This window comes from Carassius gibelio, chromosome A8 (genome assembly GCF_023724105.1).
Source record: "Carassius gibelio isolate Cgi1373 ecotype wild population from Czech Republic chromosome A8, carGib1.2-hapl.c, whole genome shotgun sequence".
In the NCBI taxonomy this organism is placed as follows: domain Eukaryota; kingdom Metazoa; phylum Chordata; class Actinopteri; order Cypriniformes; family Cyprinidae; genus Carassius; species Carassius gibelio.
In genome coordinates, this window is record NC_068378.1 from 15,926,113 (window position 1) to 15,950,918 (window position 24,806).

The 24,806-nt window shown below is 39.1% G+C and overlaps 1 protein-coding gene across 2 annotated transcripts; it reads left to right on the forward strand.

The window, feature by feature from the left end:
* LOC128018576 (semaphorin-3B) lies at positions 1-24,123 on the forward strand. 2 transcript variants are annotated; one of them, XM_052604169.1, is made up of 18 exons: positions 1-596; positions 13,395-13,684; positions 13,781-13,938; positions 14,993-15,055; positions 17,667-17,786; positions 17,888-17,981; positions 18,070-18,189; positions 18,404-18,546; positions 18,654-18,768; positions 18,869-18,938; positions 19,364-19,508; positions 19,772-19,991; positions 20,083-20,171; positions 20,306-20,347; positions 20,471-20,628; positions 20,837-20,892; positions 21,476-21,615; positions 21,813-24,123. In XM_052604169.1, exons 2-18 carry the CDS (start codon positions 13,567-13,569, stop codon positions 22,296-22,298), a joined length of 2,337 nt encoding a protein of 778 aa, XP_052460129.1. In that variant the 5' UTR covers positions 1-596; positions 13,395-13,566; the 3' UTR covers positions 22,299-24,123. The 2 variants fall into 2 exon arrangements, with proteins under 2 accessions (XP_052460129.1, XP_052460130.1); XM_052604170.1 differs by having other exon boundaries at positions 13,407-13,684.
* The last annotated feature ends 683 nt before the right edge of the window (positions 24,124-24,806 follow it).

The window sequence follows — 24,806 nt, forward strand, 5'->3', positions numbered from 1 at the left end:
TGTGTATGTGTGTATGCGAGATGAGAGAGAGAGGAGAGAGAAAGTCTTTTACCTCTGACCAGTCTCCACCCATAATAGCCTGCCATCCAGGAGGGAGTGGCTGACCGAGGGAGGGGACAGAGAGAGAGGGAGAGGGAAAGCCGGAGAGCTCTGCGGTAGCAGTCAGTGCAAGAACCAAAGCAGAGAAGGCGAAAAGAAGGCAGACGGAGAAAAAAAAATAACACTGGAATTAGGAGATAAGAAATAAAATAAAGGAGAAAGAGTGAGAAAGAAGACTGGACAATAATTTCAGACCGGGACAGAGGAGACTGAAAGAGAGAGAGGGGGGAAAAGACAGAAACACGAATTAAAAGAAGTCTTGGACTTCACATTGGAGACAAATGTCTACGTGTGGATTGTTGCTGCTGCTGTGATCTGTCATTCCTCTTCACAGTGTGTGTGTGTGTTGTTGAGAGACTGAGGAGAGTGTGTGTGAGCCTGTCGTTCCTCTGGAGTCTACGGGACCATGGCACCTGTCAGGAATGGATGAACTTGAGGACTCTTGAAAGGACTCAAGGAAGAGAAAAAAAAACTAAAAAAGGCTGAAAGAGTAAAAGGTAAGGTCATTTATTTTCTAGCAATTTATAATAATGCTGAGTCTTTGTATGTAGAAGTGTGTGTGAATGGTTCTCCCTTTTTAATTTGTGATTAGTTCAGATTTGTATTGAACAGCATTGAAATAGCTTGATCCTTTGATATTGATGAATGATGGCCTGGTATTGTGTTTCTAGATATGAATATAGTTAAGTCTGAGATCTTGTGTAATATATTGATAAATCATGGGTTGTTATGTTGTTCCAGCTATTAAAACTAGTTTAGATTGTGTGTCTCTCCGTACAGTATGTGTGTGGACTGACCTGTCAGGATGTTTTCTTAATATAGAATGATATTAAAAGATTAAATGGTCTGTGAATAAGGGAGGGAGCGAGTGACAGATAAAGAATGGAAGAGTGATAGAGAAAGATGTGTTCATTCTGTAAGCGTGTTTCTGCTGAAACATTCACCCTGGTGTAACTCTGACTGTTCCTGTGTTGCTCATGGGATGATGTTCTTTTGGTTCACACAAAGAGTAAAAGATTGTTTTCATCACTCCATCATCAACATTTCCTGATTTTTATGTTTTCAAGCCCAAAACCATCACAGATTAATCAAAAGGTGACAAGATGAGAGTGTATACTCACTAACCGTATATTAATAAAGGTTCTTTTTTACAAAACAAATGCATTATTTGTCAATCACTGAGTTGTCACTGAAAACAGACCGGATGTCCCAAAAGAGTGAGTTTGTCAGATTTTGTATGTACAAGTTTTGTATGTATACACACAAAAACACTTATAATCCATACCATGCACTACCCAAAATAGTAATTTGACACACAAACACTAAAATAACCTACCCTCATTCCAACACACAGACATACACACACACAAGTGTTCACACAGAAACACAGTGTGTTTTTTGTCAGCCCTGTTTTTGGTCAGGAGAAGAATGTTGCGTTGTTATAGTGGCGAGCATTGTGTTGGGTGTGAGTGCTTTATGAAATTACATGCAACGACTCATGCACACACAACTCCTAGACATGCTTTAATGTGCATCTCCAAGTGACTTTCTTCATTTCTTTCTGGCTCCTTGATTCCTGCTCTCAGGATTAGGGGGTGGGTAGAGAGATAGAGAGAGAGCGTATGTAAGAGAGACTGAGAATGAGATGGCTTTTAGCCTGGTGCCTCAGCCGGTGTGGATCGTTAATTGAGCTGCTCCCATAGGGGGGTATCAGACCCCAGATTAATTTGGCTCCCCCTCCTCACACACACACACACACACTTGTGCTTCCCCCCTCACACAAACTCACACTCTCTTTTAGGGCCCTTTATATCCATCTATTAGATCACAGTTGTCAGATGTCCTGTCACTGCTGGAGTTTCTATTCTGACAGGAGATGGCGGGTGGGTGGGTGTGGGTAGATGTGTCTGTGGTGGGATTATTGATTGTTTTGTGGAGTGTACTATTTAACTCTGGTGGGACCTTTATACTTCACTATAAATGTTTCTGGATTCCCAAGTAAAGTAAAGCCATGGAAAATATTTCAAGGATCTTACAATGTGCTCTCCAGGCCTGAAAAAAATCATCTACATTTAATAAAATCATAAAAACAATGGGAAATACTATATTTTGGTTTTAAAAAAATTAATCAGCTATGTAGCTTTTGTTTAGAATTAAACTTGATAACAACCCATGATGATGTCAGATTTGTAAACAAATCATTTTGAGTCATTCTTTTTTCAGTTACTCAGTTGAATCAGATCACTAAATCAGTCTGAATCAAAATGATGTTTATGTAATCACACATACATATGCTTAAAAAGCTGTGGGAAGTTGCTGGTCAAAAAGTGAGGCAACCCTAAAATGAAACCTTAAGTTTCAGCATATTCCTTGTTAGATGAAGCAACCACAGAAAATAATTTACAAGTTGTTTTTTTTTTGTTTTTTTTTACTTTTGTTACATAATCTGTTCTCCATTGTTTAACCAGTATGAAAGCTGCAGGCAGATGAAGACATATTAAATACTCTGTTATTGAATACTTGTCTTTTTTTGTGGTTGAGGAGACTGGGTTTGTGCCTGCAGCATCGTCCCGAGAACAGCAATGTGAATCAGTGACTCATTATTTTGAGATGTTCAGTCCAAATGAAGATGTAAGATCCTTACCTCCTACCTCACGGTTAGATACTGTGTGTGGATTCTATACTGAAAGGATGAACAACTGTGTCTTGTGGCCCAAAACCAGATTAAAAACTATCAAGTAAAGTGGCACATGGTGTAGTGGGCGGATAGAGGAGAGGTTCACTCCACGTGTTTCTGAAAAGTGTGGGATTATGTGAACTCCCTCATTTCTTGCTATAAACATCATGCAGATAACTGCAGTAGCTCTCCAGATCTACGTTCCAAAGGTATAAATCTAACATGGTCATCTAACATGGTCACTCTTGTTTCCTCCTCTGCTTGGTGAGCATTAGATTTCATATCCAGACAAGCCATTCTGATATCTATCAGAAATAAATTACTCAATAACGTGAAGATGACTGTTCAGAAACGTAATATTTTGTGATGTTAGTGGAGTTTTTTCTGTTTAAATTTTGTATAATACAAACCAACAACCTGATTTATGTGTTATGTGTAATTTCTAGAAACTGTATGTCATTTGACCAATATATATACATTTTGCTTGCAGTGTATTATAATGTTGTAATGCTTACATTTATTTTTAGCATTTAAATTGATTGATTTTAGTTTTTGGCGTTTTATTTTTATTTAATTTTTTTAGACAAAGTAGCATATACTTGTTTTATTGTAAATGTGTTACTCATTGGCCATTAACAGCTTATCGTCCTGTTTTGATTATTGAGATATTGGATTTATATATGCGGAGTGTCTGTGATTTTCTTGAGAATGTCCACCAAGAGTTTTTACAGGATAGGAAGATGGAGAGAGAAGAACAGGATTGAGTCAACAAGTGAAAAAATGTTGAACAGGTCAGTTTACCGAAGGAGCGACGACATTCTTACTCTGGGGGGAGAGGGAAAGATGAATAGATAAGGACAAGAATTAGAGAGCAGTGAAGGAGGGTGGTGATTTTTGTAATGATACTGTAGCAAGGGAGAGAGAGAGAGGGAGAGAGAGATGGTTAATCATGTGCTGATTTAGGGCATTGTGATAGTCTTTTGTGCTGCTGTTGCCACATTTCACTTCTCACATATGCACACTTTCAATATACACACTCACTACAAACAGTTTCACTATACACTACTGTTCAAAAATGTGCCATCAGAAAGATGTTTTTGAAGTCTTTTGATCATAAACATAGTCAATATAGCAATATTGTGAAATATTATTGCAACTGAAAATAACGGTTTTCTATTTAAATATATTTTACATGGTCATTACCGTGATACAAAGCAGAATTTTCAGCAGTCATAAATCCTGTCTCATTCCAAATTGACATAGATTACATAGATATCACATTACACTGAGCTTGATAACCCCCTCTCAGATGAATCTGTTTTTGGCTAAAGTATTTTTCCATCACTATACTGTATGTTTAGTTTTAAATCAGGGCTATAGTGGTATGATGTCACTAGACAGTGCCCGCAGAAGTGTGTGTGTGTGTGTTCATATGGGTCTAAAAGATGACAAAACATTGCTGCTTGATTAAAAAGAGAGAGGCATTCTTGAACACATGCTTTTTAAGCAGGGAATATGTTTGTTTGTGTAGTGCCTGTGAGTGTGTATGTCTGTTATGTGGCCATAGTTAAAGAGGCAACAGATAAATCATAATGACCTGCAAGTTGTAGATTGCTTTGGAAAGATGAGTTATGTCAGTGGCATTTTATGAAAATTCATGAAATATGCAGTGACATTTTCTATTTTTATTTATTTTATTATTTAAAAAGAACCCAGCGTTAGGGAACAGAATCGGATTTCCTTCATCCAAATAGTTCTTCCAAAAATTCAAAAGAATTGTTAATGGAAGTCATCAAAGCTAACATTCCTTTGTCTCCTGCTCTACTAACTTCCTAAACTGTTTGTCACTCACATTCAGCCTCACTAGAGCTCTATGAATTGTTCGTAATAGGGGACGGAATACAGCGTGACACCCTTTTAAAAGGTGCAAATGCCTCTTTTGATAGATTTCCCCTTTAATAGAACTGGACTGTGTGACTGGACACACAGAAAGTGGCTTAAGATGCCACTATATATATATATATAGAAAGAGAGAGAGTGACAGTCGGAGAGAAAAAGAAAGAACAATACATTAAAAAGGCATTAAGGATTATGGGTAATGGAGCAGGCCTCTCAGTGTGAATTAGCTCACGCTCATCAGAGGGTAGAAGTGGTGTGTGTGTGTGTGTGTGTGTGTGTGTGTGTGTGTGTGTGTGCATGAAAGTGGGGAGAATGTGTTCCTACATACACCCCTCAGTAGTATGCTGCTCATGTCTGTGTGCGTGTGTGTTTGTGTGTGTGTGTGTGTGTGTGTGTGTGTGTGTGGTTAGGTTGCATCCTAGCTCATTACCCTGTAGTGGTCGACTGAAGTGTGTGTTCAGCAGCAGCTTTTAAATAATGAAAGAAGATAGAAGATATCAGATGCGCACGAGCAGTTTGTGTGTGTTTGAAAAATGGAGTCCCAGGTTGAGGAGAGATGGAGGTGGTTGCGGATTTAGATTTGATGCCCACAAACTCCCAACAAGCTACCTGCTCGAGTGTGTGTGTGATGTGTGTGTGTGTGTGATAATCCTCTCTTAGCAAACTTATTTGATTTCATAAGTGGAACAGCACTCTTCTGCATTTCTATATACCCTTCTTCATATTTACATACTGCAAAAGCGATCAAGTGAAATATAATGACTGTTTGTGTGTGTGTGTGTGTGTGTGTGTGTGAGAGAGAGTTTTGAAGGTGCATTCCCTTTGAGATTCTATACCCAGAAGGACTCTCAGTAGTAGTAAATCAATACCTGTCAATCACATACACACACACACACACACACACACACACACACCTGACTGCTGTACACACCCTCAATGGTTATTTGCCCTAGGGCTCCTCAGTGCAGATAGTGGGGCAGTTTTGTCTGTGTATATGTGTGGAGATGATAAATGTGGAATTCTTTGGTTTCCTCATTACTGTGTGGTTTGTTAGCGGTCAGACTATTTCTATAATTAGTCAAATAGTGATGGCTAATCTAGCAATTCCCACATGTTTCCACTAATACTGACACCTTCTGGACTGAATGTCAGCTGGTATTGACCTTTCTTGAACATACAGCAAATTGTGTTTGTGTGTGTGTGTGTGTGTGTGTGTGTGTGTGTGTGTGTGTGTGTGTGTGTGTGTGTGTGTGTGTGTGTGTGTGTTGTGTTGTGTTGTGTTGTTTGTGTGTGTGTGTGTGTGTGTGTGTGTGGGTGGGAGACGAGAGCTCAGTAGAGTCAATGACAAGAATTCCTGTTTGATTTCTTTTGGAGACTTCAATCACAAATCATACATCAGACCATAACATTTAGTTTTTTAATTTATTTTACCTTATTTTATTTTGTTTAACTTTTCTTTAAAGGTTATTTGGTGAATCCATAACAATACAAATATGTAATTTATTTACAAGTGTCCTTTCTTCCATTTGGCGATGCAAGTTCAAGTGATTGGTTCTCCCTTTTTTGTTGATTGGATGGAGGCATATCTGAATGAGAAGCAGTAAAGTGCAAGAAATAGGCAGGATTAATGATTAGAGAGGTCATATGTCACCAGATGTCTATCTTTTAAACAGAAGTGTCAGTTATGACATGTTGATTAAAATGATGAGGTCAAAGGTCAAATGAGAATATTAAGACCCTTTTAGAAAATAGATTTCCATTTCATGTCGGCGTATGAGTTGTTGTTTGATAGATTGAAAGTCTTTGAGTTACATCACTGTCATGCTATCATTCATTTGTTCAGTTTTCCTGCAGCTGTGCTCATTACTGAATTCAATTAAACATTCACCAAACTAAACACAGAGTCTTGAGTGTACACTCACACAAGGCTGTTGTCTGCTGTCTACTGCCTGTGTGGATCTGCTTATCCATGTTTACAGTGCTTACTTGACACTTGTCTTGCCATATGTCTTGAAACCCTACTGTTCAGTGTCCACAGTGTGTATGCTTCCATATGCGCTTTGTGTGCATGTTACTCGATTGTGTGGGTGTACAAGGTAAGGATGGAGTATCTGTATATGCATACTCCCTCTGGTTTGTGACAGAGGGTTCTTTATGAAGTTACTATGTGGATGTTGCTTCTGTAAATCTAATATATATGTAAATCTTCTATACAGCACATTTTTATTGTTTGCAGGTCATTAAGTAATTTGTTTCACTACATATAACCAATTCAGGCAGATATTTTTTCCCTTGATCTGTTAAGTACATCTTGCTCTGTTTCTTTCTAAGGGTGATTCCCCAGGTTCCTTGGAAACCTTAAATGGCCCACCAGCGTGGTCCAGTCACAGTTTTAACTGACACCTGAGAAACAAGGTGTGTGTGGTGTTTTTGTGACATATTCAGGACACAACTTTGTAATGACATGGGTATGACACAGGTATTACAAGGAGAGGGTGACTTATGAGGACATTACCCATGTCCCCATTTTTCCAAACGCTTATATATCATAGAGAATGAGATTTTTTAAGAAAGTAAAAATGCACAAAGTTTCCTGTGAGGGTTAGGGTTAGGTGTAAGGTTGGTGTAGGGTGATAGAATATACAGTTTGTACAGTATAAAAACCATTACACCTATGGGATGTCCCCACTTTTCACAAAAACAAACGTGTGTGTGTGTGTGTGTGTGTGTGTGTGTGTGTGTGTGTGTGTGTGTGTGAGAGAGAGAGAGATGCTATGATGGTCCCATCAGGTTAGTCTGGAACTGACACCCAGAGACTCATGGATCGAAGGCTCAAAACTCCAGCAGTGATCCATCACTCTTATCCCATCACAATCCCAGCTAAACCAGTCAAGCTGCTGATAATCTCTCACCATCCCAATGAATAATGTTACCGCTGTGTGTGTATGTGTGTATGATCATTAGTATAAGCCCAGAGGCGTTGACAGCTTCCTGAGGGTATGCTGTGACACACTCACACAGACTGTCTCTTCATCCAGTCTCCAGAATCTCTTCTGACAGCTCTTACTGGGAACAGATCTGCAGTCTCTACAGGGAATCAGGCGCTGTGTGTGAAGAAAGGGATAGAATGAAGACTTATCAAAGTGTTTTCTGAATCCACTTCCACTGCCATCCACATAAGTGTGACCTGCACTTCTCCTAGACAAAACAGAGAGGGAAGGAAAAAGAACAGGGAACAAAAAGAAAAGGCAGAAGTCATATTAATCAGTGTCATTTTACATATAAAACACCTGTCAGTCATCTATTATCCTACCTGGGGGTTGGGCCAGGGATTGACCCCTTCAGTGTATGTGTGTGTGTGTGTGTGTCTGCACACACTCTACTGCTGTTTTAGGACATGGAAAATAACCAGACGGAAGTGGTCTGGGACAAGCGCTACATTGATCTCATGAGAATACGGTGTGTGTGGAGCGAAAGAGCTGGAACAGTTATGTGTAAAACCTATGATTTTAGATTTTAGATTGTCTCTGTTCTAGAAGTAAGTTGGTGTGCATGTACTTAGCTTGGAGTCTTAAAACTTTTTCAGACCAGGACTCCTTAGTGGATAGAGAAACGGAGCAGAGACGCGAATTACATATTTTATAAAACAAAAAACAAAAGTTGCCTTTTTAGGCCTGGTACTATAATAACATGTATGAAGTAAAAAAATTGTTAAATAAATTGTTAAATAAATAAAAAATGTTTTTATTCTAAAGATGTAAAAGGTCTGTGTGCTATCTATAGGGTAATTTATAGTATTTCATTAGATTTAATTAAAAACTTAAGTTTAAGATAAGTCCTAAGATGGCTAAGTAACCATGTGTGTATGATTGTGTGTGTGAATTGTGTTACTTTGTTGCCCACTTCAAAAACAGAGGATTATGGGTGAAAGGATTTAACTTCATGATGGTTTGACCCTGAGGGAGAGATAAAGGAGGAGAGAAAAACTAAGAGAGTGAAATAGAGAGACTATGGATACTATTCAGTTTGAGAAACTTGTGGAATGTGTGCGGACCCTAATCACAGGTTCAGAGGGGAAGTTTTGTGAATGTCAGAGGAGAGTATATAAAGAAAACAGAATCATGATAAACAAAACTCTTAAACCAGGGCTGAGATTAGGAGCGTGTAATTTTCACCCTCTGAATGCTGGTGTGCCTTCAGCCTAAATTAGAACATATAACTGTCAGCTGGGTGAGCTATGACACCCTCAGTCCCAAAACTTTAAGCCATTTGCTGTGGTTCTAGCCTACCGGCCAATCAGATTTGAGTATTATGTTCGGAGCCGAGTTAGGTGACAGTGCAATGTCGCCGTGGTGATAATCACCCTCTTAGTTCTGGAATTTGTTTTATGTCATGTTGCCGTGTCGACCGCAGTCATGGTGATTAGCTACGAGTCACCTCAAGAAACACTGACCCAGAATCCATCACTGGCACAGGGACATCAGTCCATCTCATACACACACACTGCCATCCTGACCTCGCACATTTACTGTCCATAGACGGGACAGTCATTCTGATGGTTTTTATCAAACACACAAGGTTTATGGATGTGTCTTTGAGTTTGGGCACTTTTGTCCTAGGGATTGCTTTTAATTATTTATCTTCTCTTTTTTTTTCCTAAACAATATTATAATTTTCATTTATATTGCTGTCATTTCCATCACAAAATTTCATGTAACGCAATACATTATTTGAGATGTGATGCAAATGACACTGGCATTTTCATTATATTTAGAAAGAAGGAAAGAATTCAAGTGATGCATAAGTTGCATAATAAATGTTGAGTGGACAAATTAAATAAACTAGTGAAAATGCGAAGAGTGTATTTTAAGAGATTTTATTTTTTTATGAAGTCCAATGAAATGATGTCACTTTCTGCATTACATAAGAGAAAAGTGCTCACAGAAAGAACTAGTCCCTTAACAAGCAGTGAATGTGTAAGTGTGATGAATCAGCTGTTTTTGACGTCACCTGGTCCTGCTGGCGTAATGCTCATTTGTTGAAGTCGTGGGATGTTGCGGTGGGGGACAAGAGTTTGCAACTTTCTGAACTCCAGAGTGTGTCTGTGTCCTCTATTCAACATTTATTAGAGATACACCCTTCATTTATTGGCAAACGTATTGAAATGACATCTTCTGTTATTTTACAGGGGTACTTTCTGATTAAACCACAGTAAAAGCACACCACTCTATGTCCTCTTTTACACAGCTGATCCTACAAACTCTACACCAGGAACAACACATTAACAGTACGTTGTATGTGTCCACACACACCTATTCTAACACACGCATCTGTGGTCTCTAAGTACAGTATCAGAGTACCTCTTGAACTCAAGGGGTTTAAAGTGTTTAATAGACTTTAAAGATTATACAGCAACACACACGTCAAATAACCAGTGTTACCATGGTAATCAGAAAACCACACTGGGGTTAAGGAGCACTATTATCTGGGACACAGAGAGAGACAGAGAACAGCAAAAGAGAGAATAGATCTTTTTTTGCCATTTAAGTCCTTAACCCTTCAGAAGTGTTTGCACAGAGCCCCGCGACCATGGATCCTTGCCTTGTGTGTGTGTGTGTGTGTGTGTGTGTGTGTTTTGCATTGGTATTATGGTATCATAAAAAACATTCCAATTATCCTTTGAATAGTGAAGCATTATATAATTTGTAAAATATTGATCCTAAATAGATTTGTTTACATCTTCACTGTGTGCAACGGCATTTCAAAGTGGTACTAGAGTGTTGTGGATGGTTTTTCTAGAATTGCAAGCAAGTTTCTTTTGGATGGTTTTCTTTTAGATGGTTTCTTGAGTGTTTTGTGAGTCTGCCAGGGTGTTGCTACTGTATGCAGTTACTAAAGTGTTTGGAGCGTTATGAATTAGCCAAGGTTTTCTCCGTAGGGCTCTCATGTACAGTACATTTTTAACCTCCTTCTCTCCTGTCTTGCTTTACTCTTTTTTTTGTCTAAAGTTCATTCTATCTATCATTCTGACAGAGAGCCTGTGTGAGAGAGCCTTTTACTTGTGTGTATTATTCTAAATGGACTGAGGGCTTGTGGCTGACCTGGGAGATCACACACACACACACACACATGCTGAAACTTGCTGTTTCAATTCTGTTAGGGCAAATTAATTCTTAGTGTCTGGCTTTGTTGTGTGTATACAAAGTTTTATCTCGGTGAGTGTAGTAGTTGATCTAAAGCCAGAGAGTTTGGAGTAGTTGTATGTTCACATATATGTGCCTGAGAGAGAGCGAGCGAGCGAGAGAGAGAGAGAGCCACAGAGGTGAGAGTAACTCATGTTATTGTGCCAGCGTGCCCTTGTTGGACCTATAAAGCCTGAAACACAGAAGAAAAGTCAGCAAGGTGGGTGTTTCTTCTCAGTACAAAGACTGACCGAAGAATGAAAGTTCTCTTCTCTCTATTTTTCTTCTGTCTGTCCTAAAGAAGAACATCTTTTGGTTATCTGCAGTTTCTTAAAGGGATAATTCACCCGAACACAAAACATTGTGTACTCGCACTGTCATTTCAAACCACATGGCATTCTTTCTTTCTCAAAATCCAAAAGCTGAAATTTTGAGTAATGTGCTGGACACTTTTTACAAGCAATTACTCTGCAATACTGGAGCTTTCTAACTAAGTATCCTGAAAGTAGTTCATCCAGCTTGTGCTCTATATTCCAAGTGCTCTGAGACCATACAATAATTTAATGAGAGAACAGACTAGAATTCATTAAAAGTCACTGAAAGTCATTAATTCACAAAATCATCTGAACGAATCAGCCATGTAGACTAGTTTTGTAGACAGAGTCATCTGATTCAGTGAAGAGATCTGATCCAGAAGAACAATAAACAAATCCGGGATCTTTACTTTTCTCGTGAACTCTCATGAGGTTGTACAGATTTTGAACAGCACGAGTGTGAAATATTGATGGCAGAAATTATGTTTTGTGTGAACTATCCCTTTATTTCCCCCTGCATGTGAGCAAAGGCTTTTCCTCATGCGTTTCAATCTTTCTTTTCTCTTTCGCTCGCTTACTGGAGGTTCTGACAGTTGGTCTCAGTCCAGACGAGCCGCTCAAGCAGAACAATCGACTCCTTTCTCCCTTTTCTCTTTCACTCTGTCTCAATCGTTCTCTCTCTCTTCAGGATCTCGCTCAGACTTGAGCGTCATGAACTGAGATGTTTATGACACAGTAACCTCCCTCTCTTTTCTTTCTTTCTTTCACTCTCTCTTGTTTTGTCTGGTGTTGTCATTGTGGTCTTAAGGTTAATTATAGTTAGTTTTTTTTGGATTTAGCGGTATTTAGTCTGGTTTTAAGGTCTGGTTCCTGTGGAAGAGTCTTCATCTGTGTGTGTTTGTGTGTGTGTGTGAGCGTGTCCTGCTCCAGCCTTGGCTGTAATGATGATGTATGATTTGCTGCATTGGCACAGTCTCTTTGTTTAAAGAGATGTGAAGGGCGCTGGGATGCACTTTTCTGCTTTATTCTTGTATACAGTAAATCTCTCAGGATGGGGTGTGAAACTTGCTGGATGAACTTGAATGTGTGTGTTACTCTCTCACACATACAGTCAGTAGCTCATATTAACTGTGTTTATGGTAAATTAGCACAGCTAATCAGTGTGGCAGCGCTACAGACAGGGGGACTGTGTGTGTGTGTGTGTTTTACTATGAGACTTCTGCTGTATGCCTGTGTGAATAGTTCTATTATTCAAAGCATTAGAAACAGAAAGAGAGGAAGTAAGAACAAAGAACTTTTATATTTGGATTAGGAAGCTGATTAAATGAAATACAAAAATCAACACACTGGAGGATAGTCTAGTTTTTACACCGAGCTTAATTATATTTTTGTTGTCTAACTTTAAATTAAGCCTAACACCAACATTCCTGTTTCCATTTTCATTGACAAACATTCTTTAAGATGTTTTTAGGCCATTTTCATCATGAGGACTGTTGGCTTTGGTTGGGGGGGGGGGTAATTAAACACAATTTCTCTTGTTCTAAAATATTCAATCATTTTTCTGAGGACATGATGGCCAAGTGAACTCACACACTTGTGCAGTTGTAATTATAAGCTTGTGCATATATATATATATATATATATATATATATATATATATATATATATATAAAACAAAAAAGTGTGAAACAACAGAACATATGTACTATACAAAAATATATATACAATGTAATTAATTTTTTTGTATTTCCCTGAAAAAGCTATTTCACATAATAGTTTTACATACAAACAAAAGAATGATGTTGTTGGTCTGAAATGAGAGCAGGAATTGCAGGAAGAGTTCTGAGTGAGTGGATCTTGGCTTTGAGTTTGGGCATGCAGTGAACCTGGACCAGAACCATAAAAAGACCAAATGAGAGGCTCAACATGAGCGATTGCTTTGACATCCAGTTCTGTGTGAGCGAGCGTATATATGTACTGTATGTGTGTGTGTGTAATATGAGATCAGATTTCTCCCTTCTTATCTTAGACAGGACAGTAGCTTTAGACCATCTGCTACTGAAATAAAAGCATGTGAGTGTGCGCGCCTGCATATCTGAAATATCATGGCTATTATCGGACTGGTGTGTTGTAGGAGTGGGTGAGCAAGGGGTCAGCAAGGACTGAATAGTGGCTATGAAAAAGAGATGAAAATCTAACACTTTTTTTTGTTCTGGTGTCCAGCTTTCACTGTAGAGTGGAAACTCCACATCCACAGCATCACTGTATCATCGAGCAGGAGAACTGACAGCCATCACGGCAACAGCTACCGCGAAAACCAGCATCCCATTCGACCATCTGTGTGGCAGCTGTCTGCAGTTTAAAACTGACGAGAGGTTCTGGTGTTCCTCAGAAGATGATGACCATGATGATGATGATGTGCAGCTCGCTGGTCCTGCTCGGGCTTATTGGTGTCAGTTCTTCATCCAGTGGAAGTTCACCTTCTTCTCCCCGGATGAAGCTTTCTTATAAAGGTGATGGCTTGTATCACATGTACGTACTTGTATCTGCATACATGTGTTAAGGTTTCTGTGTTTAACTCTTTGTGTTTTCATGTTTTTTTTTTCCAGACCTCCAGCAGTTTAACGGCATTAAGCGCTTTGACTTGGAGCGTTCGTGTTGTTTTAGAGCTCTCCTATTGGACGAGGAGAGGGGGCGACTATTTGTTGGAGCTCGTAACTTTCTGTTATCTCTCAGTCTCGACAACATCAGTAAACAGGAAAAGAAGGTACAGCACACTCATTACTCCTTACTCCATCCAAAATGTAAGTGTGAATGGAAACAGTCTTCCCTTCTGTACTGTGTGTCTCTTGTCAATGTCAGCTAATTAAGTTTTAAACAAAGGTGTAACCCTGTCAATCATAACTCACTGATATACAGCATAAGCATCTGGGGACCGTTTCACAAAAATATTCCTCGGAAGAAAAATTAAGTTTGTAAGAATTGTATTAAATGCAATTCTTGAAAAATTCTTCAGATATTCACAAATATTTGAAGAATAAATTGACTTTGATTGTATTCTACACTGAGAATGAGGTATTACTCATTACAAACACCCTACAATCTAATTATGTATATAATAACATATATTCATCATCATAACAATAATTGTTTTATTTCAATTCCTTATTTATTTTTTATTTTTTTTGCTTTTCTGGAATGCGAAATATTCTTAGCTTTATTCTTAAATTGGAATAAGAAGAAAATATGAGTAATTTTCTTCTTAATGTTTGCTTATTTAACTCCTATGCATACATTTACTTTACTGAAGTAGTCTAGTGTTTATACCTGGAATTAACAAATGAAATGATTACAATGAAGTGACTAGATTTTTTTATAACCCATTTTTGTGCCTCTCACATGTGATTAGATTGTGTGTGCATTTATGCTAGAGATCCAGTCAGGAAGCTTTAGCATTTATTTTGTGTAAAATTAATTAGCCTTAAAAGTCATGCCACATTATTTACAGTGGTCCAAGTCAACATGTGAATGACAGAATGATGGATTTTTATTTCTTTAGGAAGGAAAAAGAATGACAGATTAGTGAGAGTTGTCGGTCACTGTGTACTGGCTTTAGGCTCATGCAAGCAAGCACAGGTGTTAAGGGAAATATGTCCAGATGTGTGTGCATTTGTGTATCGCCCCTGGACATGTTTTAACTCTGTCTCTGATGGGGTTCAGCGAGAATGTCCCTCAAGCTACTGAACACGTCTATCCCTGCAAAGGTCTTAACCTTTAGCCAAAACTCTTCCTCTCTTCTGGACTCTTTCTCCCTCTCTCAGATCTACTGGCCAGCACCTGTTGATTGGAGAGAAGAATGCAACTGGGCAGGGAAAGACATCAATGTAAGTGTCTGCAATAATCAGATCTTGTGGTCACCAACACACCCGGTCTACACATCTATCACTACCATCTCTCCTATGATCTGCTTACACACAAACACACACTTAAGCTATTAGCACCGCTACCACAAACATCTCTGCCAAACGGCTCCAACATGAACAGACATAAATCAGCGTAGAGCCAAGGTTTTCAATCAGGGGTCTGTGGGGTCTATGAAAATACTAAAAAAAAAAAAAAAAAAAAGATTTGCAAAACTTATAGAATGTTTTTTTTTTTTTTCAAAGTTTTATAATATTGTTGGACATTTGCTTATCTGATAAGAATTATATATTGTAATAATAGTTTTAGTTAGTTTTCTGATGAACGTTGTAATAAGGTGTTACTGATTAAAATTTGATGTTTTTATATTTAGTGAGGGTCCATAGGTTTGTTAAGAGTCTAGGTCTATAAAGGTTAAAAACTCCTGACTGAGTGATTTAGAATAGAATAGATGTATAATTAAGAATTACAGAAATATAAAATTAGAATTAAAAATATATTTAAGAATATTTTGATTCAACAAAGATGCTTTAAATTGATCAACATTGATCAAAAGTTCATAATTCATGTTTTTAGTGTGTGTGTGTGTGTGTGTTATCTGGGGTGTTAAGCGGATATGTGTGGGATGTTTTTGGACACGGTGTCTGTCTGAATGTCTCTTTATTGTGAAGGCTGTGTAAAGTTGTGTAACTTCAAAATGTGTGTGTGTTGGGCTTCCTTCTGCTGTGGGTAACTGACTGATGTCAGCTGACAATGAGAACTGACACAAACACAGACTTTGTTGAGTGCGCTGACCTGTGAGTTGACCCTCATTACATGTAGGTGTGTACAGGACGACAGGGACAGAACCAGACCTCCATGAATAAAGACTTAAGATTTTCCCTGGGATTCTCCCGCTGACCTTTCACTTTCTCAAGCTTCTCTCCTTTGTTCTGTCTCTCAGTCTAAACTCCTGACTTCTCACTCAGTATTGCTTTCAGTTTACTCACTTCTCTGCATCTCTGTCTTTCAGTGTCTTTATGTCCTACTTCTTTCTCAGTACTGTTTCAGTCTCTGGCACACAACCACAGCTCATAGTGCCCACATCTGTTAAGCTCCAAAATGAAAAAATACCAAGCTGTAGATGCTGATGTTCTCTGACTACATGTGGTCAATCGCACAGGGATCCAATGATCAATTTTATCACACTCTTGATAAAAGGTCAAAGTTGAACGTTCACCACAAATTCACACACTCATACTGTTTATGGCTTATTCCTACTGAGAGACACTGTCTCTTTCTTTCCCTCGCATTCTTTCTTTTTTCTTTGTCTCGTGGGCTCACTTCAAAGAGCCCATCAGCACACACACACACATGCTCACACACACACACACACACACACACTCACACACACACACACACACATACACACACACTCACACACACCTAACACATCCTTCCCTTACTGAGGGCTGTAAAGCTCTTGAAACAGAAGCCCTAGTGTGTGTGTACACAAAAGGTATAGAGAACGGGAAAGACCCTTTTCTGTATAAACACAGTTTGTCAGCAACTTAATTGGTGTTCGATGATTCTATCCTGCCACCCCCACCGTACAACACACACACTCTTCACAGGGTGTGTTAAGCTCAAAGAGAGACCTTTGTTCTCCCCAAGCCGTGTATGTGTGTGTCTGTGTGAGTTTGTGTGCGGGGTTTAAGCAGGGCAGGAGGGCACATGTCAATCACATCTTTCTGTAAAGGTAATGGAGAGGTTACACAAAACACAAACAACACACACATATTTTAATCTTGCATGATTATGCTGCCTGCTTAGATGCCTTGTTTTTGCCATATTCCATAAATGCATTACAACGATGAGTAAATTCTGCTGTCTATTCTCGTTTCATCTCATCTTGTCTCTTCACTAGCTCTCTCGTCTGATCTCTTCTTTGTTGCTGTCTTTCATATTCAAATTCAACTGAGCTCTATGGTTATCTCTGATTTGTATTCCCTTCTCTGGTTATGTCCTTGTCTCCTCTCGTCTATTCACATCTCATGTCCCTCCTTTTCGTCTAATTTTGGCCCTTTTCTCCTCTTCCACATTCCTCTCTTTTGCTCTCTGTGCTCCGTCCCTGCATCTTCTCCCACTACCCTGAAATCTGGATGTTCCCACTCCCTCATGTTGTCGTAGTGATTCCAGGCACGGGAATTCCGTGGAAATTGGGCATGCTCCAGCGAGCACATTCACAAAGGAAATGAGAAACAGAGAGATTATTTGTGTCCATGAGTGTCAGTTGAACAGTCAACGTGTCTTTGTTTTTATGTGTGCAAGTGATTACAGATAGTTCTGGAATTAAAGCGAGCTCATATCAGGCTGTTGTCAAGGATATGTAACAAATGAAGTTTCGTTTCTGATCCGCCCCATACGTGGTCTCTTAAGAGAAAGATATGTGTGTGTGTGTTTGTGTCTGTCTTTGACTCTGAGCTACTAATATTCAGTGTAGATGTTGACAGTTTCCCTGTCTGACAGATGAACTAGTGAAAGTATGTCAAATATGTCCTTCATCAAATTGATTTGTGCGTGTATGTTTTGCAGACGGACTGTGTAAACTATGTGAAAGTGCTACACCACTACAATCGGACACACTTGTACGCCTGTGGGACAGGGGCTTTCCACCCCTCCTGTGCTTATGTGGAGGTGGGACAGAAGATAGAGGTAAGTGTGTGAGCATCTGGATGCATGTGTGTGTGGAACACAGCCCCAGTTTGACTTACAGTTGGCCAGATGCACTGCTTCGTTTTCCTCTATCTCTATAGGATCATGTGTTTAAAATCGACCCCTCTATGGTCGAAGATGGAAAAGGAAAGAGTCCATACGACCCACGCCACACATCGGCATCTGTTCTAATTGGTTAGCTGCCACTGTTCAACTCTCTGTCTTATATTTAGATGCTGTTACGTCATGTCTAAACAGTAGCCATTTCTACATCATCATATAGGTGATGAGCTTTATGCCGGTGTGGCCACTGATTTAATGGGACGGGACTTTACTATCTTTCGAAGCATGGGACAAAGGCCCTCCATACGAACAGAACCGCATGATTCTCGCTGGCTCAATGGTGCGTATATGCAGGAGAGGTTATCTTAGACAAATTATTTATGTATTTATTGTGCATAAAGTCAAAAATCAGGGTGATACAAAATGAAAATTCTTGAAAAGAAAACATTTGATTTTATATCTTAATCTTCCATTATAATTTACTATATAGTTTTTTTTTGTTTTTGTTTTTTTTGTATAATAACAATGAAGCCTATGATAATGCTGTTTTTCAGAGCCCAAGTTTATAGCAGCAGTTGGTGTTCCAGAGAGCGAGAATCCTGATGATGATAAAGTCTTCTTCTTCTTCAGAGAAACGGCTGTAGAAGCTCAGGGATTTGGGAAGGTTACATATTCCCGGATTGGTCAGCTGTGCAGGGTTAGGAGCAGGATTTATCAGCGCTGTTTTATATGTTTTTATTCCTAATGGCCATTGGCTGCAATTGATTATTTTGACTTAAATTAATGTTTTTTTTTTTTTTACAGAACGATATGGGAGGACAGCGCAGCCTAGTTAATAAGTGGACGACATTTCTAAAGGCTCGTCTGGTGTGTTCTGTACCAGGCAATGATGGCAGTGAAACACATTTTGATGAACTTAGTAAGACTCTCTCTCTCACACACAGACTCTACTCTTAAATTATGCTGTTATAACTGACAATTGCATTTCATTGCCGTCTGACCTTTGTCTGGACCTTTAGGGGATGTGTTCCTGCTGCAGACCCGTGACCGAAAGAACCCGCTGATCTACACCGTCTTTACCACCTCAAGGTCAGAGTTCATCAAAGGGTGTGGTTTAAAGGCTTAGCTCACCCCAAAAGGTTCAGTTCTGTCATCGTTTACTAATCCTCATGTCATTCCAAACCTGTAGAACTATATTTATTTTGTAGAACACAAAATTAAATATTTGGCTGAATATATTCTTTTTTTCTCCAAAGTCATTTGGGTCCAGTATTATTTTGGACCCTAGTGACTTTCATATGAACAAAAGCAATTCTTCAAAATAGCTCTTTTTTTGTTCCACATAAGAAAGTAAGTCATATGAAAAGGCATAATTTTCACTTCAATTAAAACAGTTCCCAGGTAAATTGGGGATTTAAATAATAAGAAAAGAAAGGCCAACATACTTGAACTCAGCATTTGTGTGACTATTTTATCTCCCTGTAGTGTAATGTGTGTGTGTTTGGGTCTTACAGTAGCGTGTTTCAAGGTTCTGCGGTGTGTCTCTACACCATGAATGACATTCGCCGGGCATTTTTAGGACCTTTTGCCCATAAAGAGGGATCCAATTATCAATGGGTTCCATTCCAGGGTAAAGTGCCGTACCCTCGGCCAGGCATGGTGAGAACAGTGTGCTCGTATCTCACATTTAAACTATAGTTCAAAGGTTTTTTTTTTTCTTAATGAACGGTACTTTAAATTAATAGAAGCATCAATGCTATTTCAAAACATATTTTTTGGAATATACATTTGTTTTTGTGAATGTTAGAAAAGCATGAGTAGATGAAGATTAGTCATTAACTGTTCATAGGTTTGGACTTGCTGACATATGTAGACGGATTGTGTCTCCGGATTCTACACATATCTCTTTCTCTCTTCCTCAGTGTCCCAGTAAAACCTTTGGGAGTTTTGAGTCCACTAAAGGTTTCCCTGATAATGTAATCCAGTTTGCAAGGCACCATCCATTAATGTTTAATCCAGTCACTCCACTGGGAGGCCGGCCGCTGTTCCTGCGCACTGGAATCCCATACACCTTCACTCAGATTACTGTAGACCGGGTCAACGCAGCTGATGGACACTACGATGTAATGTTCATCGGCACAGGTAGAATATTGAGTACTGGCGAATACTCTCTAGACTAAACTATCTTTGCTGGTTGTGGCTTTGGTTAAAGTCTCTCTCCGTCTCTCTGCAGATATCGGCTCTGTGCTGAAGGTGATCTCTGTGCCCAAGGGAAGCTGGAGTAACACAGAGCTTCTGCTAGAGGAGCTTCAGCTCTTTAAGGTGAGATGATTGTGTGTGGGTAAAATTGCAAACAGTTTTAAGTAAGTCTGTAGCAATTATGCTTCACTTTACATTTAAAGAAAATAGCCTAAAATAAAACATCTGTAAAACCAGCTCTTGTGTGCTTGTTGCAGGATTCTTCATCTATTATCAGCATGCAGATTTCCTCTAAACGGGTGAGAATCTGTCTTTGTTTTAAAAAAAATATATACAGATTAACTATTTTTAAACAACAGTATTACAGAAACACATGAAAGCAGCGCATTAGTGAATCACGTGATTATTTTCTCCCTCTACAGCAACAGCTGTATGTTGGCTCGGACACAGGTGTTGTCCAGGTGCCTCTGCACCGCTGCAGTATGTACGGTAAAGCTTGTGCCGAGTGCTGTCTGGCTCGAGATCCATACTGTGCCTGGGACGGACACACCTGCACACGCTACCTGCCAAACACAAAACGGTACAGCTTCAGTCATGCTTGCCATCCAAGGCTTTATTCGTACACATGTATAGTGGAGTTTAAAATGTTGTGACCACATAGAAAACCTGGGTATTTTTAGTACTGGTCTCTGACTGTTGTACCCCACTGCATTTCACAGTCAAACCTGAAGAAGTATGTTATGCTAAGACTTTTTAACATGTTTGTGTATGTGTATTCATGTGTGTAGGAGGTTCCGGCGTCAGGATGTGAGGAATGGGGATCCTAATGCACTCTGCTCAGGAGGTAATGCTGCAGTACCTCTGTCAGCCTCTAAGAGGAGCCATTTCTCTGTTCTCACTACTGCGCAGTTATTCAGTCACAATGTGAATTTAAGCAGTGATTCTTAACTGGTGGGTCACACATCAGCACATGAGATTCAGAGATAAAAAAAAATCCACTACAATTCAAAACAATTGGAAAAGACGTTAAATTGATCAAAAGTGACAAAAATACTTTTAAATTGAAATTCTGTTTCAAATAAATGCTGTTATTTTTAAGTTTCCTTGTACAAGAGAATTCTGGCAAAAAGCTAAATGCAAAAGCCAACATAGGGTCATCCGACATCATTTCATCCCCAAAAAAAGGTAAAAGAAAATACAACCCAGACTTTTTTAAAGTCCGCTTCAATTGCAAAAACAAATACAAGGTTGCTCACAGTGTCCATATAATATTGGGATGTATAAATTAACTATAAAATAACATAAAAATAATAACCATCTTATTGCTATTGACAAGACTTTTAATATCAGTGCATATACACATTATATGAGGAACCAGATTGTCTTAGGCCTTATTTAAATGTCTTCTACATTGGGATGTTTTGCAGACCATCAGAAGCAGCGTGTTCTGGAGAAGAGGCTGTATGCTGTGGATGGAAGCAGCTCCTTCCTGGAATGCATCCCGAAATCATTACAGGCCCAGATTACATGGACCTATCAGAGGCATCCAGAAACCTCCCGGGAGGAGGTGAGAGAGAGGAGAGAGCAGGCTGGGGCAGATACTGTATGTGGGGTTATTATGAGAAAGACAGATACAGACAGCATTGATAAGAGATGATAAATGTGTGTCTTTGTTTGATTTAATAACTTTCACTCTCTCTCTCCTATCAGTGCGGTTATATCTGATATTTGATGCATGTAGTGTGTGTGTATGTGTAATTACAGGTTCGTTTAGATGAGCGGGTTTTGCTGACTGAGCGAGGCCTGTTGCTAAGGCGAGCCGTGCGTAGAGACAGCGGTGTGTATCAGTGTCACGCAATGGAACACGGTTTCACCCAGACCATCCTCGCGATCACGTTGGAGATTTTGCCATTGGCTGGCTCCGCCCCTTCAGCTCCTATCCCTCGCAGCCCCGCCCACACCCACACCAATCACGGGCAGTCTACCAATCAAAAGCTGTGGTACAGGGACTTCATGCAGTTGGTGGATCACCCAAACTTAAACACGGTCGACCAGATCTGCGAGCAAGTTTGGACACGCAAGCACAGCCTATCAGGGAAGAGCTCTCCAGATACAGCCAATAAGGCACCGGTTCATGACCCGCTGCACTCTAAAAAGTGGAAGCACCTGAAGGAAGTGAGGAAAGGGCGAAATCGCAGAACACATGATGGGAGACCTGCCCTCAGATCGCCGCGGAGCACGGGAGAGTAACAAGGGATGAGAGATGGACTGACGGAGCAAAAACCACTGGAAGTGGACAGATTCTCATACAGCATCTCTTTCATTGACTGTTTATCACCTGTTCCTCTTGTTACCCCTGTGATGACACTCCACTGCCTGTCTCTATTTACTCGATTGCCCTCATCTCAAGTCTGAAAACTCACTCTAGTGCCCCCACGACCCCAATCCCACTGCCGCCAGCATCTATTACTCCTGATTTTATTCAGAAAACCATGCTCCATCCAGTTCCTCTAAATACTAACACAAAGTCAAGGTCCTAAAATCCCAAATATCCCTTTGAATTGCAATTGGGAAATTGAGGACCCAAAGACGTGCATGAACTATGTAAACACAGGCTCTTGTGGACACACATTGAGTAAATGCATGCATCCTCTTGTTTTCATCTGGTTGTTGTTCTGTATATTAGATTCTTCTGTCACTTTGGCCCTGAAACAGAGACCTCACAGACCCTTGACTCACCAGCAGATGAACACCATCACTCTTCTGTCACTGCTTGTAGACTTAAAACACAAGATTTCAAGCAAACAAAAGGAGAAGAAACTTTTGCAGATTTGTGAGATCTGGTAAGGTTGTAGCTACTGTAAGAGTGTTTAAGTAAATGTTTTTTTCATGTAACGGTAATTATATACCTTGAACGTCTAAAGAGTTCACTGAGCTTTACATTTCTGGCGGTTCTGTAAAGTAACAAAGGTGAACTATTTTGATTTACTAAGTTATGTTTCAGGTGTTCTGATTGTGTGTTGAATGAGACTGAGTTGGACACAACATTAATGTACAGGGGCATTATGGGTAGAATGGTCTGAGACCAGGTGAGGAAATATACAGAGAAACTATTTTAGATTAGACACTTTTAGGTAACTTATTTAAAACAAAAATCTGAAAAGTTATGCATATGTGTCATATACAGCTCTACCATATACAGTTTGTTAACCGTTGATAAAAATAAGCCTTCTGTGAGCATCATATACTGGAAGAGCACAGCTAATGTATTATGTTTGTGTTCTGTGTCGGTCTGAGGGCCCTCATCTGGTGTCTGTGGGTATTTATGGTTTCTGCTGTGATGGCGTTGAGATTGGCATTGTAAAATAATCAGTTCTGATTCATTTTTTAATGGATGTGAAAATGTTTTGAGCGGAACTGGCGGACTATCATGTGGTAGTATTTATATCCATTTTCTAAGTTGTAGCCTACTTAATGGTTATTTTTTGCATGACTTAAAACGTCTCGATGAGCGTTTTTTTTACACAGTGGGAAGACCATGTTTTAAAACTACAAGATTATTGAGATTATCTGTTGTTTTCAACATATATTTATGGCTCGATAAGCTAATGTGTTGTGGTGGTTTGAGATAAAACTGACCTACATGTGTAATGTCCATTTTGATAGAGGAGAATATGAGAACATCCTTGTGTGTATATTTTGAAATAATTCCCTTTCTTTTGAATACGTATTTAAAGACCTAACCTAACATAATTCTAAAGTAACTATTTGAGTCATTTAAAAGACTATTCAAACAGCATTTCAAACTCATCTGATTTTCTTACTATTATTTGTGACGCTTCTCATCTTTTGAGAGAGAGTGTAAGAAAAGAGCGTGGGTGTGTGTTTCAATGTAAGAGAGGCTCTCTATGTGTTGTGTTATTAAATATTCAGATTTCTGTACATTGGGGGAACGTGTGTTGCATTTTGTGGACGTCAACAAAAGGCCAAAGTTGACACGAACACTGTATTATTCTCTGTGGACTGTTGCATCAGACTGTAAATGATTAACACAATAAAACATACAGTTACTTAGAATAACTCAGTTTTATTTTTGATAGAGCAAAAGTAAGAATTTAAGAAAAAAATAATTATTATGCAGTAGCGCGATCTCACCACTCGAGCGCGCTGCTGTGCATTCTGTGTTTATACAAATAATCGTACCCTATTAAATATTCCGTTAAAAGCGTACAGATTTCATAAGGTACGATTATTTGTAAAAAAAAAAAATAAATAATAATAATAATTTAAAAAATAATAAACGAGTGAAGGAAATATATTGAGCATCACATTATTAGCCAAAAAATTAAAACAACGTGCAATAATTCTGAAATTCTTTGTTTATTTATATATTATTTGTATTATAATTTTAGTTGTATTATTGAATATGCTTATAAAGACAATATAAAACATGACCACCTGCTACACATTTTCCATTCTGTCTGCTAACTGGTAATGTCTCTTTCTGTGACAGCTGTAATGATTGATGATGCCAATTACTGTTAATTAGCTCTTTATTGGACTTTTTAACCCCTCTGACTCTCATTAGAAGTGTTGACTTAAGAATACAGACTGACAGATCTTCTCACTGACTCACCTATAGATTCTTGCCCTTGTATTCATTCTGTTTCATTTCTGCCTTTCTTTCGCTCTCTCAATCTCTCTCACTCTGACCTCAGACCAGACAGAGCAGGAGAGTTCAGAGAGGAGGCTGACAAA

Coding starts and splice junctions, on each gene's coding strand:
- LOC128018576 (XM_052604169.1), top strand. CDS start 13,567: ATGATGACCATGATGATGATGATGTGCAGCTCGCTGGTCCTGCTCGGG. Junction 19,509..19,771: donor CGTACCCTCGGCCAGGCATG/GTGAGAACAGTG, acceptor TCTCTTCCTCAG/TGTCCCAGTAAAACCTTTGG. Junction 21,616..21,812: donor CAGAAACCTCCCGGGAGGAG/GTGAGAGAGAGG, acceptor GTGTAATTACAG/GTTCGTTTAGATGAGCGGGT.